A 22,869-nucleotide genomic window follows, 5' to 3' on the forward strand; every position below is an offset into this window, starting at 1 on the left:
CAATGTATAATACAGAGAGGGAGGAGAGGTGGGGATTTTAAAAGATCTCTAGCTCAAAAAGAGCAGATATGGATCTTTAGATTAAATGCCGATGTGTCTTAATAAGGCTATGGAATGGCAACATTAAAAAAAACAAACATTCATGCATCAACTTCAGCTTAATTCTAAATCTATTAAAAACTTATGAATGTAGAACAGTTTCGTTTACAGCATAAGCAGTTTCTCTGAAAGCAGTCCTATAAATATATCTTTGCTCCTCCTCATTAAGTTGTCTCAGATCTCCCTCCCCCTCAACTTCAATGGTCTTGTAAATAATCCGCCATCTCAATTCTTCCACAGAATGTTTGTACTTAGTCCAGTGTTCCACTAAGGGAGCCTGGACTACCCCATTTATTATACGGGACTTGTGTTCGTTGAGGCGTAACTTGATCTTACGGTTGGTATGACCGATGTATATAAGGTCGCAGGGGCAAATTATTGCATATACAACCCCCTGTGAGTTGCAATCAGTAACCATTCTGGATCTTAAAATTAGGTCTCTCCCTGGAACCGGCCAGTTGTCCCCCTGAATGGTGAGTGGACACCACTGGCATTTTCCACAACTGCCGTGGTGTCCACCCGTCATTCTCCGTCTCATCCCGTATCTTTGGAAATTACACCGTTGAATCTGGGGCAACGGTGTAATTTCCAAAGATACGGGATGAGACGGAGAATGACGGGTGGACACCACAGCAGTTGTGGAAAATGCCAGTGGTGTCCACTCACCATTCAGGGGGACAACTGGCCGGTTCCAGGGAGAGACCTAATTTTAAGATCCAGAATGGTTACTGATTGCAACTCACAGGGGGTTCTATATGCAATAATTTGCCCCTGCGACCTTATATACATCGGTCATACCAACCGTAAGATCAAGTTACGCCTCAACGAACACAAGTCCCGTATAATAAATGGGGTAGTCCAGGCTCCCTTAGTGGAACACTGGACTAAGTACAAACATTCTGTGGAAGAATTGAGATGGCGGATTATTTACAAGACCATTGAAGTTGAGGGGGAGGGAGATCTGAGACAACTTAATGAGGAGGAGCAAAGATATATTTTTAAGATCGATACAGTGGAACCCCACGGGTTAAACAGCATGATTGAGTGGAGTTCTCTGATGTGAATAGGTTCTCGAGTTTGGCCAATGAGCTGCAGGGGGGCGGGAACCAAAATGGGGGTAAGTAGCATTTAAATTGAAGTCCGAGGGTGCCGGCGCCATCTTTTGCTAATTAAACTTTTGGAGTCGGATGACGGCGGCGACCTCGGTAAGCTGGAGCATATTACACTGGTTTTTAATGTTGCAACTTTTGTGTAGGGAGGGGGCTGCTCACAATTGTATGTTACGGCTCCGTTTCTATATTTTCCAGGGAGACCCTTGAGAAAGCACGATTTATGTGCGAAACATGTCGGGTCTGGCTCCCCAGGTTTGGCTGAGATAAGTATCATTTAAAATCTGGGATTATTATTAACAAATGCAACAGAATAATGAAGCACTTGTAGAAAATTGAAAAAAACATAAAAACAAAATAACAACACTAAAATCGGAAAAGACAGCCAATGATGAAGCACCACACTATGCTTCCCGCGATTTAAGTTTCTTTTTGCGGTGGAGTGGTGGGGCTGAGGCGTCCTTTCTAATATCACATACGGTTGAACTAACAGCACAATATCCAGACCATTTAAGTAGTTGTGGTTTCATTGATATTTGTAAGGCTGGATTAACATTAACACGACAAGTGGCCACTGTAGTAGTTGCTTTAAGTGAACCATTTTTAACAATGGCATCAGTTTCACTTGAGTTTATTACCTGGAAAATGGTTTTTCCTTCTGTCTCTCACCCATTCCAGGGGGGATTGGTGAGTTTCATGCCCTGTCAGCAGCTTCATCCTTATCAGAATTTTATCAAGCCAAGCTGATTCTGTGTTCATGTTCACAGTATCTTCTACTATTTTCATTTCGCTCAGTCAGTTCTTCTGTCTGTGTTGTTTCCTGCACTTCATTTTTCCTACGAGAATCCTGGCTTTATATGTTTTGTCCTATAAACGGTTTTTTCTCCTCCTTGTTACTCAGGTCGGAGCCACAGTGATTTTATCCCAACCTTTTGTTTTGATTCAACTCAGTTTGGATATCCTATATTCATGGGAACAATTTTCTCTTGGCTGATTGCCTCCTTTACTCAGACTGGCCTGGCACGGGGATATCGTGTCCTAGTCCCTACGTTCGAGGTCTGGCAGCTTTTGTTGTTTTCCTTATAGTTACATTACTGAGGAACTCTGAACAGCTGCCACCTGGTCCTCAGTTCATTCCTTCACTTCTCACTATTGTCTTTTTCCCTCCAGACGGGATGGGCATTTCAGCCATTATGTTTTCCAATTGTATTTCTTTGGCCAACTCTCCCACCATCCCATCTCTGTTAGCTTGGAGGTCACCCATCAGTGAGAATATGCTGCTGCTTGTCCTGGGATAAAGCAGAGTTACTTACCGTTACTCTGCAAAAATCGATGCGATAATCGAACTCGGACCAGACTTTCCAAAGCATATCTGTCATGATCACATTTATAGCGTCAGTGATGAGTTCCTGCAAATCATCTATAGTTGAGAGTAGTGTAGGTGTGTACACTCTGTCTTTCATGTACACCCAAAGGAAAAAGTCACAAACAGTAATGTCCGGTGATCTTGGGGGCCACATGAGGAACACCTGGTCATTTTGTTGCGTTTCATTGTCTGAAGATTGTAACTTTTGCACCAATTGCAGCTTATAAGGGTGAAAGTGCAAGCAATTGTGTAAGATCTTGCTAACCGTGCTCTTTGGGACTTGTATTTGCTGTCATCTTATTTATAAACATATTCCATAAAGTTTTGATTTTGTAACCATTTAAAATCAAGGAGTGTTTTTGTGGGCACCCTGTACATTAATATTATATCTCTTATTTCAAACTAATAATATAAAATGCAATATGACTATATCTGTTCCTTTTTAAGGACAATTACCTTTAGATTACTTTCCTATTATGACAAGTCACTTACCCAAAGTATATACCTCTGCAATATAGGTAGTCTTAGTGCTATGGATAAGTTATAATTTTCTGCACCGTGATGTACTTGGTGTGTCGCCCATATAAAATTAACCTCTACAAAAAAAGAAAAAATTCAAATAAGAAAGGATTGCCAAGCTGATATAGTCATATTTGTAGATTTGTTTGTCAGTAATCAAACCCGTTCCTCCTCATTCTACAATCGTACATGCACAATTTCACATTCAGCCTAAACATTCTATAACCTGCATAGGCACAACTGCGGTTTTAACCTGCTGGTTTAAAGTGTGATCTATTCCATAATCTGGCTGCACAAAAATTGAAATCATTCCTTTTAAAATGTCCACTCCTAGGGCCAGCAAGTAAACTGCAGCCACCACTCCCACTTTATTTTGAGCTTGCTTGTGCTAAGAGCAAGCGAATGCACAAATTGCATCTACAACCAACAAAGATAATCTGCACATGTGGCTCGATAACTCTATAGTGATCTGCGGGATCGCTGTAGGGCATGCCTCCGATCAGATCATTTACATGCAGAATCTGTAGTGAATCGGTCGCTCGGCAAAACTCGGCCAGGGACCGCCCAACTACGATCCAGATTGGTCAGTTTAGTGAATCTAGGCCATGAATAGGTTAGGGGTGTGCCCAACACTTATGTACTACGATTACAGAATACTGTAGACCACATGTGTCAAACACAAGGTCCGTGGGGCATATCTGGCCCACCTGGCCTTTTTATGTGGCCCGCGGCAATGATCCTGAACTTCCCCTTCTCAGAGCCCAGCGTGCCCTCCCTCCTGTGCCAGTCCGACAACGCTGTTATGCTGGAAAGTCTGCTGGCTTTGGCAGCGATTCGGCAGTGCTGTCCGTGGTTCCCTCTCCTACCTTCCGTCCGTTGCGGTCCACGCAGGCGGAAACAGGAAGTTTTGCGTCATTGGAGACAGAACGCGGCAGGCAAAAAGCAGGAGAAGGAGCCACATACAATGTTCCCAAATCACTGAGGCCGGCAGATTCCTCAGCTTGGCGGTGACATCGAACCGGCACTGGAGGGAAAGGCATGCTGGGATGCAAGGAGAGAGGGACTGGCACTGGAGGGAAAGGCAAGCTGGACTGTTAGGAGAGTGAGATAAGGGAGAGAGGTTGGACCTGAGGTAGTGTGGAGAAAGAGGGAAAAAGATACTTGAAGGGAGAACCATTGGGAAGAGAAAAGGAGAAATGGTGGACCAGGAGGAGGGAGGGAGGCAGACACGGGGAGAGATTGGATGGGGGGCAGTTGGGAAGAACAACAGAAAAGAAAGGGAGAAAAATGTTGGACCAAGAGGAGTGAGGAGGAGAGATAGAAGGAAATAGGAGACTGGGAAAGGAGTGAGATGGGAAATGGGAAAGCTACAGAATAAGAGAAGATGAAAAATTGATAGGTAGCTGAAAATTTAAAATGAAGAAGGATGAGAAAGAAGTCAAGATTTGAGTGGACAGAGGCAAAAAAGAAAAATGGAGAAAAGTTGAAAGGGAAAAATCAATATATTGGAGACATGAACTAGAGCAAGAGAGAAGAGGAGAAAAAAAATGGACAGCAAACACTGGAAATAAATTGAGAAGATAGACAAAACCAGAAAGAGAAACTGGGACTAAAAGCAAAATGACCAGACAACAAAAGGTAGAAAAAATTTTATTTTCTATGTTGTGATTGCAATATGTCAGATTTGAAATATGTAGCCTGCCAGAGCTGGTGTTAGACAGCAAGTGTGAACTAGGAGCTAAAAGAGAGGAAAAGTCTTTTTTATTTATTTTGTAGCCAGAGTGGGATTGGAGAGGTTGTATCCCTATACTTCTACTAAGTCTAATCGCCTCCTTTGCTGGCACGCAGCAAGAGTTTTGGCAGTGGCGGCGGCGGTGATTGATCTGACGCTCACAGAAATCCTGTGAGCATCGGAGCCACCACCAGCACTGGGGCCCACGCTGTGTATCAGCAAAGGAGGGGGTAACTATCTTAATAAAAAATCTGGCCCATGACTTAGCCTGTGTTTTAGATTTTGTCCCCTTATGTGATTTGAGTTTGACACCCCTATTGTAGACTATTAAGTGAATATATTAACCAATTAACCAGAACTCTCAAGCACCCAGCAAAAAATAAATCAAATAAATACTGTAATACTTTAAATAAAAATGAAAATAAAATCAATTTCTGGCAGAAATTTAAGTGTAAACTCAGCATGCCACACTTGAGTACGCCCACACCTTGACTACCACTTGTCCTGTAGTTTGTCTGGAACAGTTTATGGTGTGGCATATTATGGGGTATAGTATTAGTTAGGCCTATTTTTATAGTAACTCTCAAGCAACCAGAAACTACATTTATCCAGCATCTATCAATCTCCATGGGTGCCGGTTAACTAAGGGCTCCTTTTATCAAGGTGCGCTACGGGGGTTAGCGCGTCTGACATTTCATCACACGCTAACCCCCGCAGTAAGCCAAAATACTAACTCCTCGTTAATGGAGGAGTTAGCGGCTAGCGCGGCAGGCGGTTTAACGCGTGGTATTCCGTGCTTTAAATCCCTACCACACCTTGATAAAAAGGAGCCCTAAGAGTCTACTGTACAAATAAAACATTTAGGCATAGATAGTTAAATCATTCATTGACATGATATAAGCAACCGAGTCTAAATGCACTAGTGTCAACTTACAACTAGTATTCTATAACAGCAATTATATGCAGTGGCACAGTAAGGGGGGGTGGACTATCCCGGGCATCATCTTGGTAGGGGTGCCGGCAACTCTCCACCCCCCATGATAAGCTCATGCCCTCCCTTCCCTGCCCCCACCATACCCCTTTAAAATCTTCACCAATACGAACAACTACTCAAACCTGCAGCTCGTGCTGGCCTGGCTCCCTCTGAAATCACTTCTGAGTTGTGGAGCCAGGAAGTGACATCAGAGGGAAAGTCAGTGTAAGCAGCTCATGCTGATGAAGATTTAAAGAGGTACGGGGGTGGAAAGGGAGGGTGCTAGTGTGGCCTGGGGGTGCGGATGGAGTGGGGGGGGGGGCAAGAGAGGATTGCTCATAGCTAGGACTTACAGCATTTACAAGAACAGCATTTTTCTAACCTGCCATCCCCCCCCCCTTTTTTGTGTGTGTTTGTTGGAAAAAAACAAAAGCATGATGGTAAAATAAGGAAGTGTTATGCTATAAGTTATCTGGCCAGCAGTGATACTTTATAGTTCATATTTTTTTAATTTATACTCTGCCATTAACAAGGCAGATCACCAAATCACATACATAATAAATATAACAAACACATATCAAATTAACTTGTAAAACACTTTATCCTTAGACCATAATGTCTATTCTACTAAATAACTAATTTTTCCAACACCCATGTTTCAGTTTACAAAATAAGTGTTGTTTCAGTAGACTTTAAAGGTACACAAATCCCCTTGCTGCCTTATATAGGCCAGAAGTATATTCCATTCTTCTGGGCCTGAGTATGAGAAAATGCCTGCTCTAGTTGTTGGTAATCTTAAGTCTTTCCTTGGTGGTATAGTTAAATTGCAGCATCCCAAAAAACACAACTTTTGAAGCAGGACATAAGGCAAAATACCATCAATCAAATATTTTGGTGCCAACTGATGTATACATGGATAAATTAGTAACAGCGATTTATATTGCACTTTATATTCTATTTTAAGCCAACAGAATGCCACATAATATTCCAACATCAATATCAAATGGCTTTAATATATACTATTTACGAGTGAAGGATATAGTCAATCAGTAGTCAATATAAATCATGCCACACACTGTTCTATTTTAGTTATTATCAGTACCACCTTTGAATTTACAGAAATTTTTATTCATCTTATATAATGTTTCATCTTTCCATAGTCATCGTAAAGTCATGTCATCAGACTTCTACGGCCTCAGCGGCTACACTCTAGTGTTCTATTTCATGTAACACTAGAGCTTATCAGTAGCCCGCCTCTTCATCGGCCTGAAGATCAATTTTCTTGGCTTCAATTATAATTTAAATAAATATATAAGCTAGATTTAATGCAAAACTTATCTCATCTTTGAGAAGATACACTGAATGGGGCTCCGACGTGAATTCAGCATTTCGCATTCTGTGCTGTTTCAAGGATAGTTCCCCATTTAAGAAAGTACACCACGTCTCCTGTCCCAGCCAGAGGGAGGGGGTGGGGGCTGGGAGCAGCCTTACTTACCAGAGAGAGACCCAGCACCTGACCAAGGAGGAAGGAAACAGCCCAGAAAGGTAAACGTAGAGTTGCTAAGAAAACTGCTGGAGAGAAAACATGAGCAGATAGAAGTGCCTGATATTGAAATGCAGGAATTGAATTTAGAAGAGGCTGTTTGTGACCCACAAGGGAAAGAAATGGATTGGCAGCCTGCTTCTGAAATGCTGGGTAATGCTGAGGAAAGCATGGACTTTTGAACAGGGTCATAATATGGAGGAACTGTGAGTAACTTTTGGGGGGGGGAAAGGACTGAAGCTGATAGGATTTTTTTCTTGTTGCTTTATTGTCTGGAAGGATTACTTAAAGCTAACTGATTGCTAATGATAAAGCCCAGGGTGGGAAAATGTGTGCTCCCTGTGAACTTTTTGCCAAATGTTTTTTTTTCTTCTTCTCTGAAGAAAGCTGTGCTCTGTTTGAAAGCTACCAACAAGGAATTTGGAGGGCTGGAAGCTGTATATTTTTGGGGAGGGTGGAAACACCAGCGGGTATTAGCTCCACCACCATGAGAGGATTTCTGTTATTTGACCTGGAACAAAGCACTGCTTTGCTAAGGTCAGAGCTAAAAAAGAAAAACAAGCATTTTTGTGAAACTTTTTTTTTTTTTTTTTTACTGTGAGTGTTAGCAGCTGGATGTCCCCTGAGAAGGGGAGAGCCTTGTGTTCCATTTGAAACTAAGAAAAAGAACAGAACTAAAATGAACTTACTGATTTAAAACTTTGTATGGTGTTCAAAACCAGAAGAATCCTAAATAGGACCTTTTTCTTTCTTTATTCATTTTTATACATACAATAAGTGTTGTCGCGCTGCCGGTATCGGGTTCTGAGTTAGATACCGGGCAGAGCGCAAATCACTGACTCTGGCGTGCCTTCAAAAGTTGAAAGCCCTGCTGGGATAACAATGTTCTGACAGAATAATAGTCAGAATGGTCACAGATCTCTCAACACAATAAGGCTCACGTTCAGTCTCTGTTACAAAAAGGAAGGCTTTATTTAGTAGTGTAGCCAATGTTCAAAATATATCCAAAATAAGAAGAAAACAAACTCAAACAGTATACTTGTCCTGGCTATTAGCCTTGCAGTCCTCCTGACTGCCAAGTCAGCACATGGCTGATCACACCCATGCCTCAGGGTAAGTATTAGAAGTTCCTCACTGGCTTCTTGCAAGCAAACAAAAAAAATCCAAAAATGGGCAAGTATTTCACAGTCCTGCAAACACCAACTTGTCCTTGTAAAGCACACTGTGCCTGCCTAAGCTTAGTCAGGCTTCCCCCCTACCAACCATAGTAAGTTGGTGGGGGTGGGGAATTGCTGAATCCACTCTCAAAAATAGCCTAATTGGCCCCGCAATCCCTACCCTGTGGATCTTATGTGGATTCTGCCCCACAACCCCACTGTAGCCACCAGTGACTTTACATTCTCAAAACAGGAAAAAAAAAAACCACAATACAAAATCCTTTCCTGATAGGACAGCCTTTCCCTACAATGGGCTTTAACAATCTCAAACAGCCAGCAAACATATAGCTCTTTCCTTCCACAACTCAGTGCAGTGAAAAATCTTTTCAAGCAAAAGAAAAAAAAAAAAAAAAAAAAAAGACTTAACTTTTGTCCATGGCTTCCTCTAGCCTCAGTCAGTCTGGCTGATTTTCCAGACAAGGTTCCTCTGAATCTTGCATTTCCACTTCATTACCTTGCCTACCCTCTGGAGCACCCAGCCATTAGTCTGCTTCCTCTGCTGGCTCAGCTCTCTCTCCCCCTGGCTTGCACTGCTCCACCTGACTTGCTCTGTGAGAGCCACGCCCCAGCTTGTGTGGGGGATGGGCAGGCTTCTGCTTTCCCTGAGCTCTCTCCTATTCTTCAATCAGTTTCAGCAGGTGTGTGCCTAAGGGACTTGGAGCCTGTTTCCTAAGCTGTATCTTACCAGTGCCTAGTCTAGGTTTAAAGGAGTGTTTGTCTTCATCCTGCTCCCACTCCTCCCAGGGCTCCTGCTCTTGGGAAATCCCTCCAGAAACAGGGTCTTGCTCCATGTTAGTTGGAGAGCTGCTGCATTGATCGGCTCTCCTCAGCTTCAGAGTTAAGTTTCTCTGCTTTCTGGCTGGAACAAGGCTAGCTGTAGTGCTGGGCATGTGACATACCCTCACCTTTAAATGCTGGCTGTCCTTGAGTTTTGAACCTGACTCTGCATTTTCTTGCATTCGGGACAGACTATCAACATCGCTTACGTGTTCTGTTATTTTTTTTTTTTCCTAAGGGAATGGGTTGTGGCCTCGGGGTCCTCAAAATCATCGGGCCACTGCAACACAGGGGTCCCGTATTTAGCTTCCAGAATTACCTTATCATTACTCTCATCGCTCTCTAAACTGTTTCACTAGGGCAATCATGACATTCGCAATTTCTTCCAGTTCTTCTCTCATTTTATTTACTTGCTCCTTCATTTCACTCATTCCTCTCTCCACTTCCTTGAAAGGTTCTATAACCTTTCCAAACTGTTGTTTATGTTGTTCAAGCTGGTCCTTCTGAGCCTGCTGCTGCTTAGCCCATTCTTCCATTTCCCCGTGTTTGTCTACTAGCTTTTTGCATAATGTCTTTACTTCCCCAAATAGATACACCTTCGTAATGTTTTATTAAACGTTTCACTAGCCTCGGTGGTGCCTACTGCATGAAACAAACTTTCTTTCATACAGACCAATGGCTCACAGAGATTAGTAGTAAAGATTTTTATTTTAAATTATTTCATACAGAATAGATAATAATACTCATCTCAGTCTACGCGGGTGGGGACAACACTCCCGACATAGAAACTATGTTTCGCCCAAACTGGGCTTTATCAAGGAAAGTCCCCCTATAAAATACAAACAATGAGCAAGCCATAATATTGAGAGATCGCTTTTATGCAAGAGGGTATCCTACGAAAGCATTTCGTAAAGCTTACCTAAGGGCAAAATATGCCCAAAGATCATTGTTATTAAAAGAGAAGAATACGACTGTTCAAGAGGACATTTTAGTGTGTCCTCCCATTTACAGCTATTAGTACCCTTTTTTTGCTAAAATTAAACACCACTGGCCAGTGCTCCAAATAGATATTCAGTTACAGAAGTCCCCTATTATCTCTTACAGGAGAGGGAGGACGATTGGAGAGTTATTATCTAATCATCGCTTTGAGATTAACAGAAGTGTAATAGATGAGACTTATGGTCATGTGAGTTGTGGGACTTGCCAATGGTGTGATTCAACTATGGTGGGCCCTACACGGATGTATTTTAGTACTAATAAGATTTATCAGGTGACCTTGAATACCTCTTGTACTAGTGACCATGTAATCTACATGATTGAATGCCCATGTAAACTGGTTTATGTTGGTAGAACTAGTCGGAGAATTAACATCAGACTTACCGAGCATAAATTTCAGATTAATACGGTTGCCCTTGTCCAGCATTGGCGATGAAACATAAAATCATTGGAGGGGAAACATAAAATCTCTGACATAAGATGGAGAGTTATAGATCAGGTGCAGATGGGAGGGAGGTTACTTTCAAGAAAAACTAAATTTTAAAGAACAGAAGTGGATATATAGTTTAAACTGTGTAAAACCTTGGGGTCTTAACTCAGAAGAGGAGTGGATGACGTTAATTTGATAGGTCTTTACAGATAAGCCAGGAACGGAGCGTATACGTATTACATCATCATCATGTGATTCTTTTTGAAATAAATTGGTAGAACACCGCGGCCATGTTACCTAGCTGACTGAACAACTGAGCGCGGGGAGCATGAGTTGGGTGGCGTAAGGTACAACTTATTTATCTATTTATTTGTTGCTGATATTGTGAAAAACTGTTTAAAGAAACTAAATTAAGCTATTTAAAAGTTAAACTATTTATGCTTTATGATAATAGTCTGAACTCATTGTTTGTATTTTATAGGGGGACTTTCCTTGATAAAGCCCAGTTTGGGCGAAACATAGTTTCTATGTCGGAGTGTTGTCCCTACCCGCGTAGACTGAGATGAGTATTACTATCTATTCTGTATGAGATAATTTAAAATAAAAATCTCTACTAATCTCTGTGAGCCATTGGTCTGTATGAAAGAAAGTTTGATTCATGCAGTAGGCACCACCGAGGCTAGTGAAACATTTAATAAAACATTACAAAGATGTATCTATAGAGACCATATATACAAGAACATTTGTTGGAATAACAGGTCTTTGGACATACAATTTTGAGTAATTTGGCTTTTACTTCCCCAACACATTGATTTACTCCCTGTTGTTGGGCTTGACATTCTGCAACTTGCATTTTAACCTGCTGTATTTGTGTGTCCATCTGGGCTATCAGCTTTTTAAGATTTCCCCTCCAACTTTCTCGCTGAATTGTTTCGATAGATCTTTCATAGAGGGGGAGCTAGCTTCTGCTTGTGACCTTTGTATCAGCTCCCACTTTTGCTGAGCTGCTTCCAGCTCTCCCTTTAAGGCCAATATTTCCGCCTGGAGAGCCATTAGGGTTCCCTCCACTGGACCTTCACTGTCCCCACCCATGGCTTTAGGTGGTTACGGGATCCCTTGGGAGCTGGCTCCCGTTGACCCAAATCCTTTCTGTCCCCTTTTCGTGTCCAGAAGCCGTACCTGTTGTTCCAACTTGGCATACCAAATTCACTCGCACAGTATTTGGGCGATACGGTCTCCAGACTGGACCCTGTACTCAGTATCCCCCTGGTTAACCAGCAACACGGCCACATTCCCTCTAATGACAGGGTGTATTACTCCTGCAGCTACATCCAAGGAGTGTTTCAGCGCTAACCCTGACCGAGGAGCTATCTGTAAATAGGAGCCTGGTGGGGAAGATACTTGTATATCTGTAAATACCAGAGCTCTTCCTTTGGCCGGGATGATTTGCGGCTGAGCTGCCTACAAGTCAAATCCTGCTGCCCTAGCATAAGCTTGCGTCGGCGTATAGGCTGTCGCACCCCCGGTACCGAGTAGTCAGAATGGCTACCGGGCGGTGCGCAAAAACACAGTCCCTGGCATGCCTTCACGGGTTGAAGGCCCTGCTGGTGCTAATATGAGGAGCCAAAATAAAGTTCAGAACAGCCTGGTTCTCCTCAAAATAATAAGTCTTTAATGCACAAAAGTTTAAGGCAAAAACACAAGAAACAAATATAACAAAACTTGGTCTTGCCCAAGATTACACTCAGCCTTTCCTCAGGTAAGTATAACAGTCCTTAGTCAGCTTGTTTCCACCGGAAAAGGATAACTGCAAAAACAGGAGTGGATCCAATAGCACAGTCCTTATAGCAGTCAATCCTAAAAGTTCATTGCTCTCAATAAAGCACACTGTAATTGCCTAGCTTCAATCAGGCCTCTCCAACCAGCTTCAATTAACTGGTGGAGATGGGGAATTGCTGAATCCACAATTAAACGCTGCCAATACTGGCCCCACAATCCCAGCCCAAGGATCTTCTGTGGATTCTCCCCACAATTCCCACTAACATTCAGTGGCACAGTTCTCCAAACAGAGGAAAGAAAAATAAAACATACTTCCTCTGAAAGCTTGCACAGTCCCTAAGTAGTGAGCTTGGTAATGCTCACTCTCCCAGCACAAGTCTCAGCATTCAAAAACAAAACACAGTCAGTAATCCAAAAAGCCAAAATCAAACTTAGCTTAGTTCCATGGGCGCTTCCTCAGGTTCCAGGTAAGTGTCCATCTCTTCCTCAGACTGAGAGCAGACCGGCTGGTTCACCAAGGGGACAGCTTCCAAGTCTTCCATCTCAATCTCATTTGTTGGCCAAGAGTCTCCTTCCACTGCTGGATCCAGACTGACTCTTCCAAGCTTGCTCTGCTGGCTTTTACCAGACCTGAGAAAGCCACGCCCTAACCTGAGTGGGGGATGGGCTGGCTTTTGCTGAGCCTTCTGTTGCTGCTCAATTAGCCTCAGCAGCTGAGTGCTAGCCTGATTAAGAGCCTGCCTACTAGGGTGCATTTTGCTAGGGGCTGCTTTAGACTTAGGGAAGTTACTAACCTCATCCTGCTTCCCCTCCCCCCAGGGCTCCTGCTCTTGGGCACTCTCATAAGGGCTAGAGTCTTGCTGTCTGCTGTTAGAAGGGCTGCCACATTGATCAGCTCTCCTAAAGTTTAGGGGTTTTTGTCTTTTTCCTGGCACAAACCTAACTCTGGTGCCGGGTTTGTGACATACCCCCACCTTTAAATGCTGCCTGTCTTTTACTTTTACATCTATCTCTGGGTTGTCCTGCATCCTAGGCGGCTATCAATATCGCCTACGTGTTTTATTATACTTCTTTCCTGGCGGGCCAGGCGGTGGTTCAAGGTCTACAAAATCATCAGGCCATTGTAATATCAGGGTCTCGTATTTGATCCCTGAGACTACTTCCTGATCAATTTCTCCATTTTCCAACCCTTCCACACGCTTCACCAGGGCAGTCATCACATTTGCCATTCCCCCTAATTCCTCTTCTTTCATTCGAGCGACTTGCTGTCTCATTTCACTTATTCCCTTCTCTACTTCTTTGAAGGTTTCTATAACATGCCCAAATTGCTGGCTATGTTGTTCCAGTTGGTCCTTCTGGGCCTGTTGTTGCTTAACCCATCCTTCTGTCTTCCCATGTTTGTTGGCTAATTCCTCACATAATGACTTTACCTCCCCAACACTCTGTTTTACTCCCTGCTGTTGGGCTTGGTTTTCCGCCATTTGAATTTTCACAAATTTTATTTGTGAGTTCATCTGGGCCAACAGTTTTCTCAGATTTCCTGACTCCTGTTGGCATTGTGCCAAAATTTCCTCTCCAAACTTTTCCCCAGAACGTTCAGGAGGATCTTTTAAGGATAGGGAACTAGCATCTGCCTGCAACTTCAGCTTTAGTTCCCACTTTTGCTGCGCTGCTTCTAGTTCCCTCCTAAGGGCCAGCATCTCCGCCCGAAGTGCGGCTAGGGTCTCCTCCACAGGATCCCCTTTTCCCCCACCCAAGGTTTTCGGTGTTAGCGGGGTCTCCTGAGAGTTAACTCCTGATGACCCAAATCCTTCCTGTCCTCTTTTTGTGTCTGGGAGCCGCATCCGTTGCTCCAACCTGGTGTGCCAAATTCGCTCGCACACCATCTGGGCGATGCGGTCTCCGGGCTGGACACTATACTCAGTATCCCCTTGGTTAACCAATAACACTGCTAAGTTTCCTCTAAAGTCAGGGTCGATTACTCCTGCGGCAACATCCACGGAGTGCTTCAGCGCTAACCCTGACCGAGGAGCTATCCTTAAATAGGAACCTGGCGGGGGAGCTACTTGGATGTCTGTAAATACTAAAGCCCTTCCCTTGGCTGGGATGCTCTGCGGCTGAGCTGCATACAGGTCAAACCCTGCTGCTCTAGCATAGGCTTGCGTCGGTGAATGGGCTTTGCCAGAGAGAGGAACCCAGCAAATCATCGGGTACCACTTCTTCTGACCCGGCCCTCTAGATTAACGCCTCCTCTCTGAAGGGAGGCTAACCTTCCCTTCTACCTTGGCTCCCAACATCCATCTGCCCTGGATCCCCGGGCTGCCGTTCCTTTCACTACCCAGGCCTTCCCCCTGAGTCCATACCCGAGCCCGGCTTAACCAGTCCCTCCCCAGGATAACGGGATAAAGGGCCGAGTTTAACACCGCCACTTTGATGTGCATACTCTCCCCTTTATATTCGATGTTTATGGGCCAAAGCGGGTACTCCTTGGATACCCCTTGAACACACATAATAGGGACCTTCTCCACACTCTTCCCTAAGCCCTTGACTCCCACCACCTGGGTCCAAAACTGTCGGGATACTGCAGACTGTTCAGCCCCTGTGTCAACCAGGGCTAATACCTTCCTCCCTGCCACAGAAACTGACACCCGATATACCCTAGGGTGCTTGTCCGCTAGTCCCCGGGCGTACACAAAATCTCTTTTCTTTTTACAGAGTCGTTGTGTATGCCCCTCTTTCCCACAGCGGAAACAACGTAGCCCCTCCCATGAGACCTCCCTGGGCTTGGACCACCCCGTTTTGTGGGTCTGACTTTGGGATCCCATATTCTTATCCCCCCGGGCCTGTTCCTTACTTTCTTCAGGGGCCTGTAAGGAGGTATCCTTCCCTGACCCGGCAAGGTCCAGATATGTTCCCGCTACCAGTCCCGGTGGCCCACCAGCTGCGCTTGTAGATGAGCGCTGTAGCAGCTGAGTTAGCAGCTTGGTCTGCTCACCCATCGCCATGACCAGTTCGTCATGCTGTTGTCTGGCCTGTTTCTGGCTGCGGTCCCATAAGTCCTGGTTTGCTTTTAGAACCGCCTGCAGGTTCTCGCCTTGCTTCTGCCGCTCCTTCACGAGGAACCCCAATAGTTGCTCCTGGTTCATCGTCCCGGAGACTGGAACAAAGCAAACACAAAAGAAAACCAAGTGTGGCACCACAGGGCAGCCCAGACAATACTGCAGTTCCCCCTCACCAGCCCCTTAGCTTAGGTACTCTTACCAACGGTACTGGTGAGTCTGCGCCTTTGGGTATTAGGCCTCCTTGGCCCCCAGTCGTTTGGTCTGCGTTTCTGTCCTCTCTGGAACTCGGTCTGGCACTTGTCGGTCTCCTTGTAGGACAGCTCATGGCAAGTACGTCCCGGTTCCTCTGGCTCCAGCTCCCGCCGGCTTCCACGAATGTTCCGGATATCCTTTGCTGAAGCTGCGGCTCTCCCAACGATCACCAGTAGTAGGGTCTTGCTGTACCAGTCACTCCAGAGCAGGAACAAACACAACAAACTAAAAAAACAAAAAAAACTGAAACTTTTTTTTTTTTTCCCAAAAGTTCCAAAACGTTTTTTTTTTTTTTTTTTTAAATTCTCAAATGTCACCAGCAGGAGGCACTATATCCCACTTCTGACACCACTTGTGAGCCTGCCGGTGCCGGGTTTTGCAAATGGCCACCGACCAGTGCTCAGCAATTACCGAACTTGTCGTGCCTTCAAAGGAAGTTGAAGGTCCTGCTGGTTCTTATGAGTATAATGAAAAATAAATGTCAGGAACAATAAAGCTTTGCAAAAGAACTTGTGTCCAACTTTATTTCTTAGGTAGCAAACGGCTACGGTTTAGGCTATGCACACAAAACATGAACATAAAATTTGGGCTTACAAAAATACAGCCCACACCTTTCTGGCAGGTAAGAGTCCAAATGGTTCTAGTGTAGCCTTGCCCTGTCAGTTCCACAGTCAAAAGGGCAAACTATGGCTACAAGAATTACCCAGCCTTTATACTGGTCATTCACTATGGTTTGCAAACACTCTCAGAACGTGCTGCCTAGGCCTGGTCTTTAGCAGGCCTACCCAGCCAACTTCACAGGCTTTTGGTGGGGGAGGGGAGTAGCTGAATCCACTTTATTTAAAGCTTGCCAAAAATTGGCCCCACAATCCCAGCCCAAGGATCTTCTGTGGATTCTCCCCACAATTCCCACTAACATTCAGTGGCACAGTTCTCCAAACAGAGGAAAGAAAAATAAAACGTACTTCCTCTGAAAGCTTGCACAGTCCCTCAGTAGTGAGCTTGGTAATGCTCACTCTCCCAGCACAAGTCTCAGCATTCAAAAACAAAACACAGTCAGTAATCCAAAAAGCCAAAATCAAACTTAGCTTAGTTCCATGGGCACTTCCTCAGGTTCCAGGTAAGTGTCCATCTCTTCCTCAGACTGAGAGCAGACCGGCTGGTTCACCAAGGGGACAGCTTCCAAGTCTTCCATCTCAATCTCATTTGTTGGCCAAGAGTCTCCTTCCACTGCTGGATCCAGACTGACTCTTCCAAGCTTGCTCTGCTGGCTTTTACCAGACCTGAGAAAGCCACGCCCTAACCTGAGTGGGGGATGGGCTGGCTTTTGCTGAGCCTTCTGTTGCTGCTCAATTAGCTTCAGCAGCTGAGTGCTAGCCTGATTAAGAGCCTGCCTACTAGGGTGCATTTTGCTAGGGGCTGCTTTAGACTTAGGGAAGTTACTAACCTCATCCTGCTTCCCCTCCCCCCAGGGCTCCTGCTCTTGGGCACTCTCATAAGGGCTAGAGTCTTGCTGTCTGCTATTAGAAGGGCTGCCACATTGATCAGCTCTCCTAAAGTTTAGGGGTTTTTGTCTTTTTCCTGGCAAAAACCTAACTCTGGTGCCGGGTTTGTGACAAGGCTTTATCTGAAAGGGGAACCCAGCGAATAGTCGGGTACCACTTCTTTTGACCCGGCCCTCTGGATTGGCGCCTCCACCCTGAAGGGGGTCTTGTCTGTCTTTCCTTCCCTTCTACCTTGGCTCCTAATATCCGTCTGCCCTTGTTCCCAGGGGTGCCTTTCTTTTCGCTCTGCAGAATTTCCTCCTGAGCCCCTGTATGAGTCCGGCATAACCAGTCCCTCCCAAGGACTAAGGGATAAGGGGTTGAGTTCAACACTGCCACCTTAATGTGCGCTTTCTCCCCTTTATACTCAATGGTAATGGGACAGAGCGGATACTCTTTGGACACCCCATGTATGCACAAAATGGGAACCTTCTCAGCACACTTCCCTAAGCCCTTTGCTCCCCACACCTGGGTCCAGAACTGGCGGGATACCACCGAATGTTCGTCCCCCGTATCTACCAGGGCCATTACTTTCTTCCTGGTTATGGAGACTGACACCTGATACTCTTTAGGGTTGGGCTTGACTGGTCCTCGAGAAACTACAAAATCCCTTTTCTCCTTACAAAATGTTGGGTATGCCCACTTTTCCCACAGCGAAAGCAACGGGGACCCTCCTTCTGTGAGCCCTCCCTAGGTTTGGACCATCCTGTGGTTTTGTGGGACTGACCCTGAGATCGTGTAGCCTTATCCACCCGGGACTGTTCCTTACTTCCTTCTGGGTTATGTGTGGGGGTAGCTTTCTCTTCCTCGAATGAACTCTGTGCGTCTAAATACGCTTCAGCTACCTCCAGTACCTGAGCTAGATTTCTGCACCCTTGCCTCCTGACCCAGCCCCTCAGATTCTTAGGGACTGACTCCAGGAATTGTTCCTTCACAATCTCTGTGAAGAGAGCTCTAGAGTCACCAGGCAAGGCTGGAGCCACCTCTCAGCTAACTTCGAGAATCTCTGCACTAGGGCCTTAGGTCTTTCTTTGCCCTGCATTAGTGTGGCTCTAAACTTCTGCCTGTAATACTCTGGTGTGAATCCTAAATACTCAAGGATGTGTATTTTCACAGCCTGATAATTATTAGCAAGGTCTGGGCTAAGGGTTTGAAATGCTGCCAGAGTCTCGCTTGCCAGGCAAGGTAAAAGTCTCACTGCCCACTGTCCTTTTGGCCAACCAGCTAAGGTGGCTACTCTCTCAAATGCGCTAAGGAATTCATCCGGGGCATCACTAGGAGTTATTTTACATAAGTTCAGCATAGATAAAGCATTGGATCCTACCGCTGGCTAAGGCACAAGATTCTGCATTGGTTCACCGGCGGGACTCGTAGATGGTCCTTGTAGTAGTGTGGTACTTTAGGGTAGACCACCTCCCTTCCCAGGAAGAATCCGTTAGGCCCTTTGAACAGTACATCCCTAAATCCTCACCAGCCCATTAGTTTGGGTACTCTTACCAGAGTAATTGCTCCTTGGACCCATTCCCCTCCTACCTATACGAGAACATTCCCGCTCAGGCTATTTCTTCTATCACCATTCTCATAAACTCTGCCCTTCAGTCGGGCCATTTCTCCCCAGAAATGGGTCATATCGCCTTGACCCCACTACTGAAAAAATCTGACCTTGACCCTTCCATACCATCCAGCTATCGCCCAATTGCAAATATCCCTCTCCTAACCAAGATGCTAGAGTCTATCATTTCTTCCCAACTCTCATCATACTTAGAGAGATTCTCTATTCTTTTACCCTATCAATATGGCTTTCGTCCTAACTTCAGCACCGAATCCCTACTGTCTTCCCTGATTTCAAGGGTTCAACAACTTCACTCTCGAAACAAGTTCGCCGTCCTCCTACAATTTGACCTTTCTGCTGCTTTCGATGTTGTTCACCATGATATTCTTGTTTACCAACTCTCTGAGATAGGTATCAACTCCACAGTCCTAGGTTGGTTCTCTAAATTCCTCCGCTCTCGTTCTTACATTGTTAACATGAATGGCACCTCATCCTCCCCCTGGAAACCGAATTGTGGAGTCCCTCAAGGCTCTCCACTATCCCCTATCCTTTTCAACATCTATATGTCCTCCCTAAAACTCCTTCACCTATCCCCCCTTGAAACAATTTACACTTATGCAGACGACATCCTCGTCCTCCTTGAGACCGATTTGAACCTCACCAACCTGTCTAAGAACATATCCTCTTGTATAATGAACCTACAATCCTGGGCCTACACTGTGCAAATGAAATTGAATGAGTCCAAAACAAGACTTCTTTGGCTCGGTCCAAAACAAGATCACCTACCCACCTCTATCCCACTACCCTCTGGCTCCTCTCTGCAGCTTGAGTTCTCGAGCAAGGTCTTGGGCATCATCATTGATTCCACATTGTCCTTCAATGACCACCTCCAATCCTTGGTAAAAAAATGCTTTTTCAGCCTTCACATGCTGAGGAAAGTTAGATCCTGCTTCCATCAAAAACATTTTACCTTCCTTGTCCAATCCATCATCCTCTCCAGATTGGACTATTGCAACTCTATCTACTTAAGCCTAACTAAGAAAAACCTCCACAGACTCCAACAGATTCAGAATGCCGCGGCCAAGCTCATCTTCGCTAAAAGTAAATTTGACCATGTCTCCCCGCTCCTGGCCAAGCTCCACTGGCTTCCGATAATCGCCAGGGTCCACTATAAATGCGCCTGTTTAACTTTCAAAATCCTATATGGTATCCTCCCTCCCTTTATCCCTCTTTCTTGGAATTCCTCAAACCCTAATACCACCAGATCCTCCCACAAATTAAAACTATCCTTCCCCTCGCTAAAAGGCATTTCCCACACAGGAAAGCTAGGGACCTCCCTCCACTTCAAAATCACTGAGCTCTGGAACAACCTTACCTCCCCTCTTCGGAACTTGAGCTCTCTCCAAGTTTTCCGCAAACATCTGAAAACCTGGCTTTTCTCAAAAAATGTAAGTCTCCCTTCAACTTAGGAATCAAGAAAACTCTTATATCTTGGCATCCCAAGTCCTCTAAATTTTCTTCACACTTCTACCTCTAACCCTCTGTTGTAGTTCCTTCCTATTTCTCCTACTGTAAACCGCGTCGAGCTCTACGAACATGGAGATGATGCAGTATACAAACCTAAGGATTAGATTAGATTAGATTAGATACTGATGAGTCTGCGCCTCGTACAGCCCAGGTGTCTGCAACACATGGCCTCTGGTCTGGTCCCTGTAGTCCACCTTCTGGATCAGGTTCCTCTAAGCTCTCCAGTCTCCAGTAGGTGAGATAAAGTCCCTCTGGCTCTGGTTTCTGGTTCCTCATTATGACTGCTTATGGCTGCTTGTCTGGACACACTCCAAGCTGTACTTGTCTTTTTTGGCAATCCACAGACAAAAAGAGTCCCAAAACAGTCACTTTAACAAAAAAACCTTTTTTTCCCCCCAAATTTCTCAAAGTCACAATCAGGGGGCGCTATATTCCACCCTGATACCACTTGTCGCGCTGCCGGTATCGGGTTCTAAGTTAGATACCGGGCAGAGCGTAAATCACTGACTCTGGTGTGCCTTCAAAAGTTGAAAGCCCTGCTGGGATGACAATGTTCTGACAGAATAATAGTCAGAATGGTCACAGATCTCTCAACACAATAAGGCTCACGTTCAGTCTCTGTTACAAAAAGGAAGGCTTTATTTAGTAGTGTAGCTAATGTTCAAAATATATCCAAAATAAGAAGAAAACAAACTCAAATAGTATACTTGTCCTGGCTATTAGCCCTGCAGTCCTCCTGACTACCAAGTCAACACATGGCTGATCACACCCTTGCCTCAGGGCAAGTATTAGAAGTTCCTCACTGGCTTCTTACAAGCAAACAAAAAAACATCCAAAAATGGGCAAGTTTTGCACAGTCCTGCAAACACCAACTTGTCCTTGTAAAGCACACTGTGCCTGCCTAAGCTTAGTCAGGCTTCCCCCCTACCAACCCTAGTAAGATGGTGGAGGTGGGGAATTGCTGAATCCACTCTCAAAAATAGCCTAATTGGACCCGCAATCCCAATCCTGTGGATCTTATGTGAATTCTGCCCCACAATCCCAACTGTAGCTCCCAGTGACTTTACCTTCTCAAAACAGGAAAAAAAAAAAACACAATACAAAGTCCTTTCCTGATAGGGCAGCCTTTCCCTACAATGGGCTTTAACAATCTCAAACAGCCAGCAAACATATAGCTCTTTCCTTCCACAACTCAGTGCAGTGAAAAGTATTTTCAAGCAAAAGAAATTAAAAAAAAAAAGACTTAACTTTTGTCCATGGCTTCCTCTAGCCTCAGTCAGTCTGTCTGATTTTCCAGACAAGGTTCCTCTTAATCTTGCATTTCCACTTCATTACCTTGTCTATCCTCTGGAGTACCCAGCCATTAGTCTGCTTCCTCTGCTGGCTCAGCTCTCTCTCCCCCTGGCTTGCACTGCTCCACCTGACTTGCTCTGTGAGAGCCACGCCCCAGCCTGTGTGGGGGATGGGCAGGCTTCTGCTTTCCCTGAGCTCTCTCCTGTTCTTCAATCAGTTTCAGCAGGTGTGCGCCTTGTCACCTGCCGGGCCCGCGGAAACTGCGGGGAAACCACCAACAGTTGGCAGCACGACCCTAGCGCGGCTTCCAAAGGGGAGACCCTAAATTCCTTGGCTTCACAATAATAATAAGCCAACATAAGCTCAGACAAATGCAACAGGTTTAATTCACCAAAAAAAAAACCACACCAAACTATTTCACTGGCTTTTCTTCTTCCAACAAATAGTTCATGGAAACTAATTGTAGTCCAGTGAAAGAACTTAAGTTTAGTCCCAGGTAAGTAACTATAAGTTCCAGGTAATCTTCTGGCAGCTTCACACAGCTTCAAACCAGAAAACAGAAAATAAAGCAAGCACTTTTCCAAGTCTTCCTGGAATCCTGGGCTTTTAGTAATCCAGTCCTGTTATTCACCAGGCTCCTATACAATACACCAGAAAATAAACTTTAAAGAAATGCTGTTTGTAGCCTTTGCCTCTCTAGGCTGCAGCAACTCTCCAGCCTCTGAAGACTGGGAACAGAATTGCTGGGTCCCCTTTCAATAATGGCTTTTTCAAGCACCCGCAAAATCCCAACCCTTGGTCTTCGGGTAACCCTCCCCAATCCTGTAAATCACTGAGTTACAATGTAGCAAAACAAAGCACAAACAGAAAACCACACCAGCTTTCTCCTGGCTCAGTCACAGCTGGTGTGTAGCAGCTTAAATAGGGTTGTGCACAAATCCAGCACTTCTTTCAGCCCAGCCCCCACTGCTGTGCAACACAAAACACTTTTCCAAAAACAAACAGTTCCTTGGTAAATTGTCCCAACAAAAATATTCAAAAAGAGTAAATTAAATCATTGGCAAGAAACTGCCAAACTCACGTCCATTGGTTCCAAGGT

At 44.8% G+C, this 22,869-nt stretch overlaps 1 protein-coding gene across 1 annotated transcript in view; it reads right to left on the reverse strand.

Moving 5' to 3' along the window:
- LOC117354916 (alkylglycerol monooxygenase-like) overlaps positions 1-15,686 on the reverse strand; it is a 92,447-nt gene extending 76,761 nt beyond the window's left edge. The window contains exons 1-2 of the mRNA XM_033932869.1: positions 15,536-15,686; positions 3,067-3,170 (exon numbers count right to left, since the gene is read on the reverse strand). Coding sequence (XP_033788760.1) covers positions 3,067-3,170; positions 15,536-15,686 — 255 coding nt within the window. The remainder of the gene's footprint in view (positions 1-3,066; positions 3,171-15,535) is intronic.
- Positions 15,687-22,869: the final 7,183 nt, after the last annotated feature.

The sequence above is a fragment of the Geotrypetes seraphini genome, chromosome 2, assembly GCF_902459505.1.
Source record: "Geotrypetes seraphini chromosome 2, aGeoSer1.1, whole genome shotgun sequence".
NCBI lineage: Eukaryota > Metazoa > Chordata > Amphibia > Gymnophiona > Dermophiidae > Geotrypetes > Geotrypetes seraphini.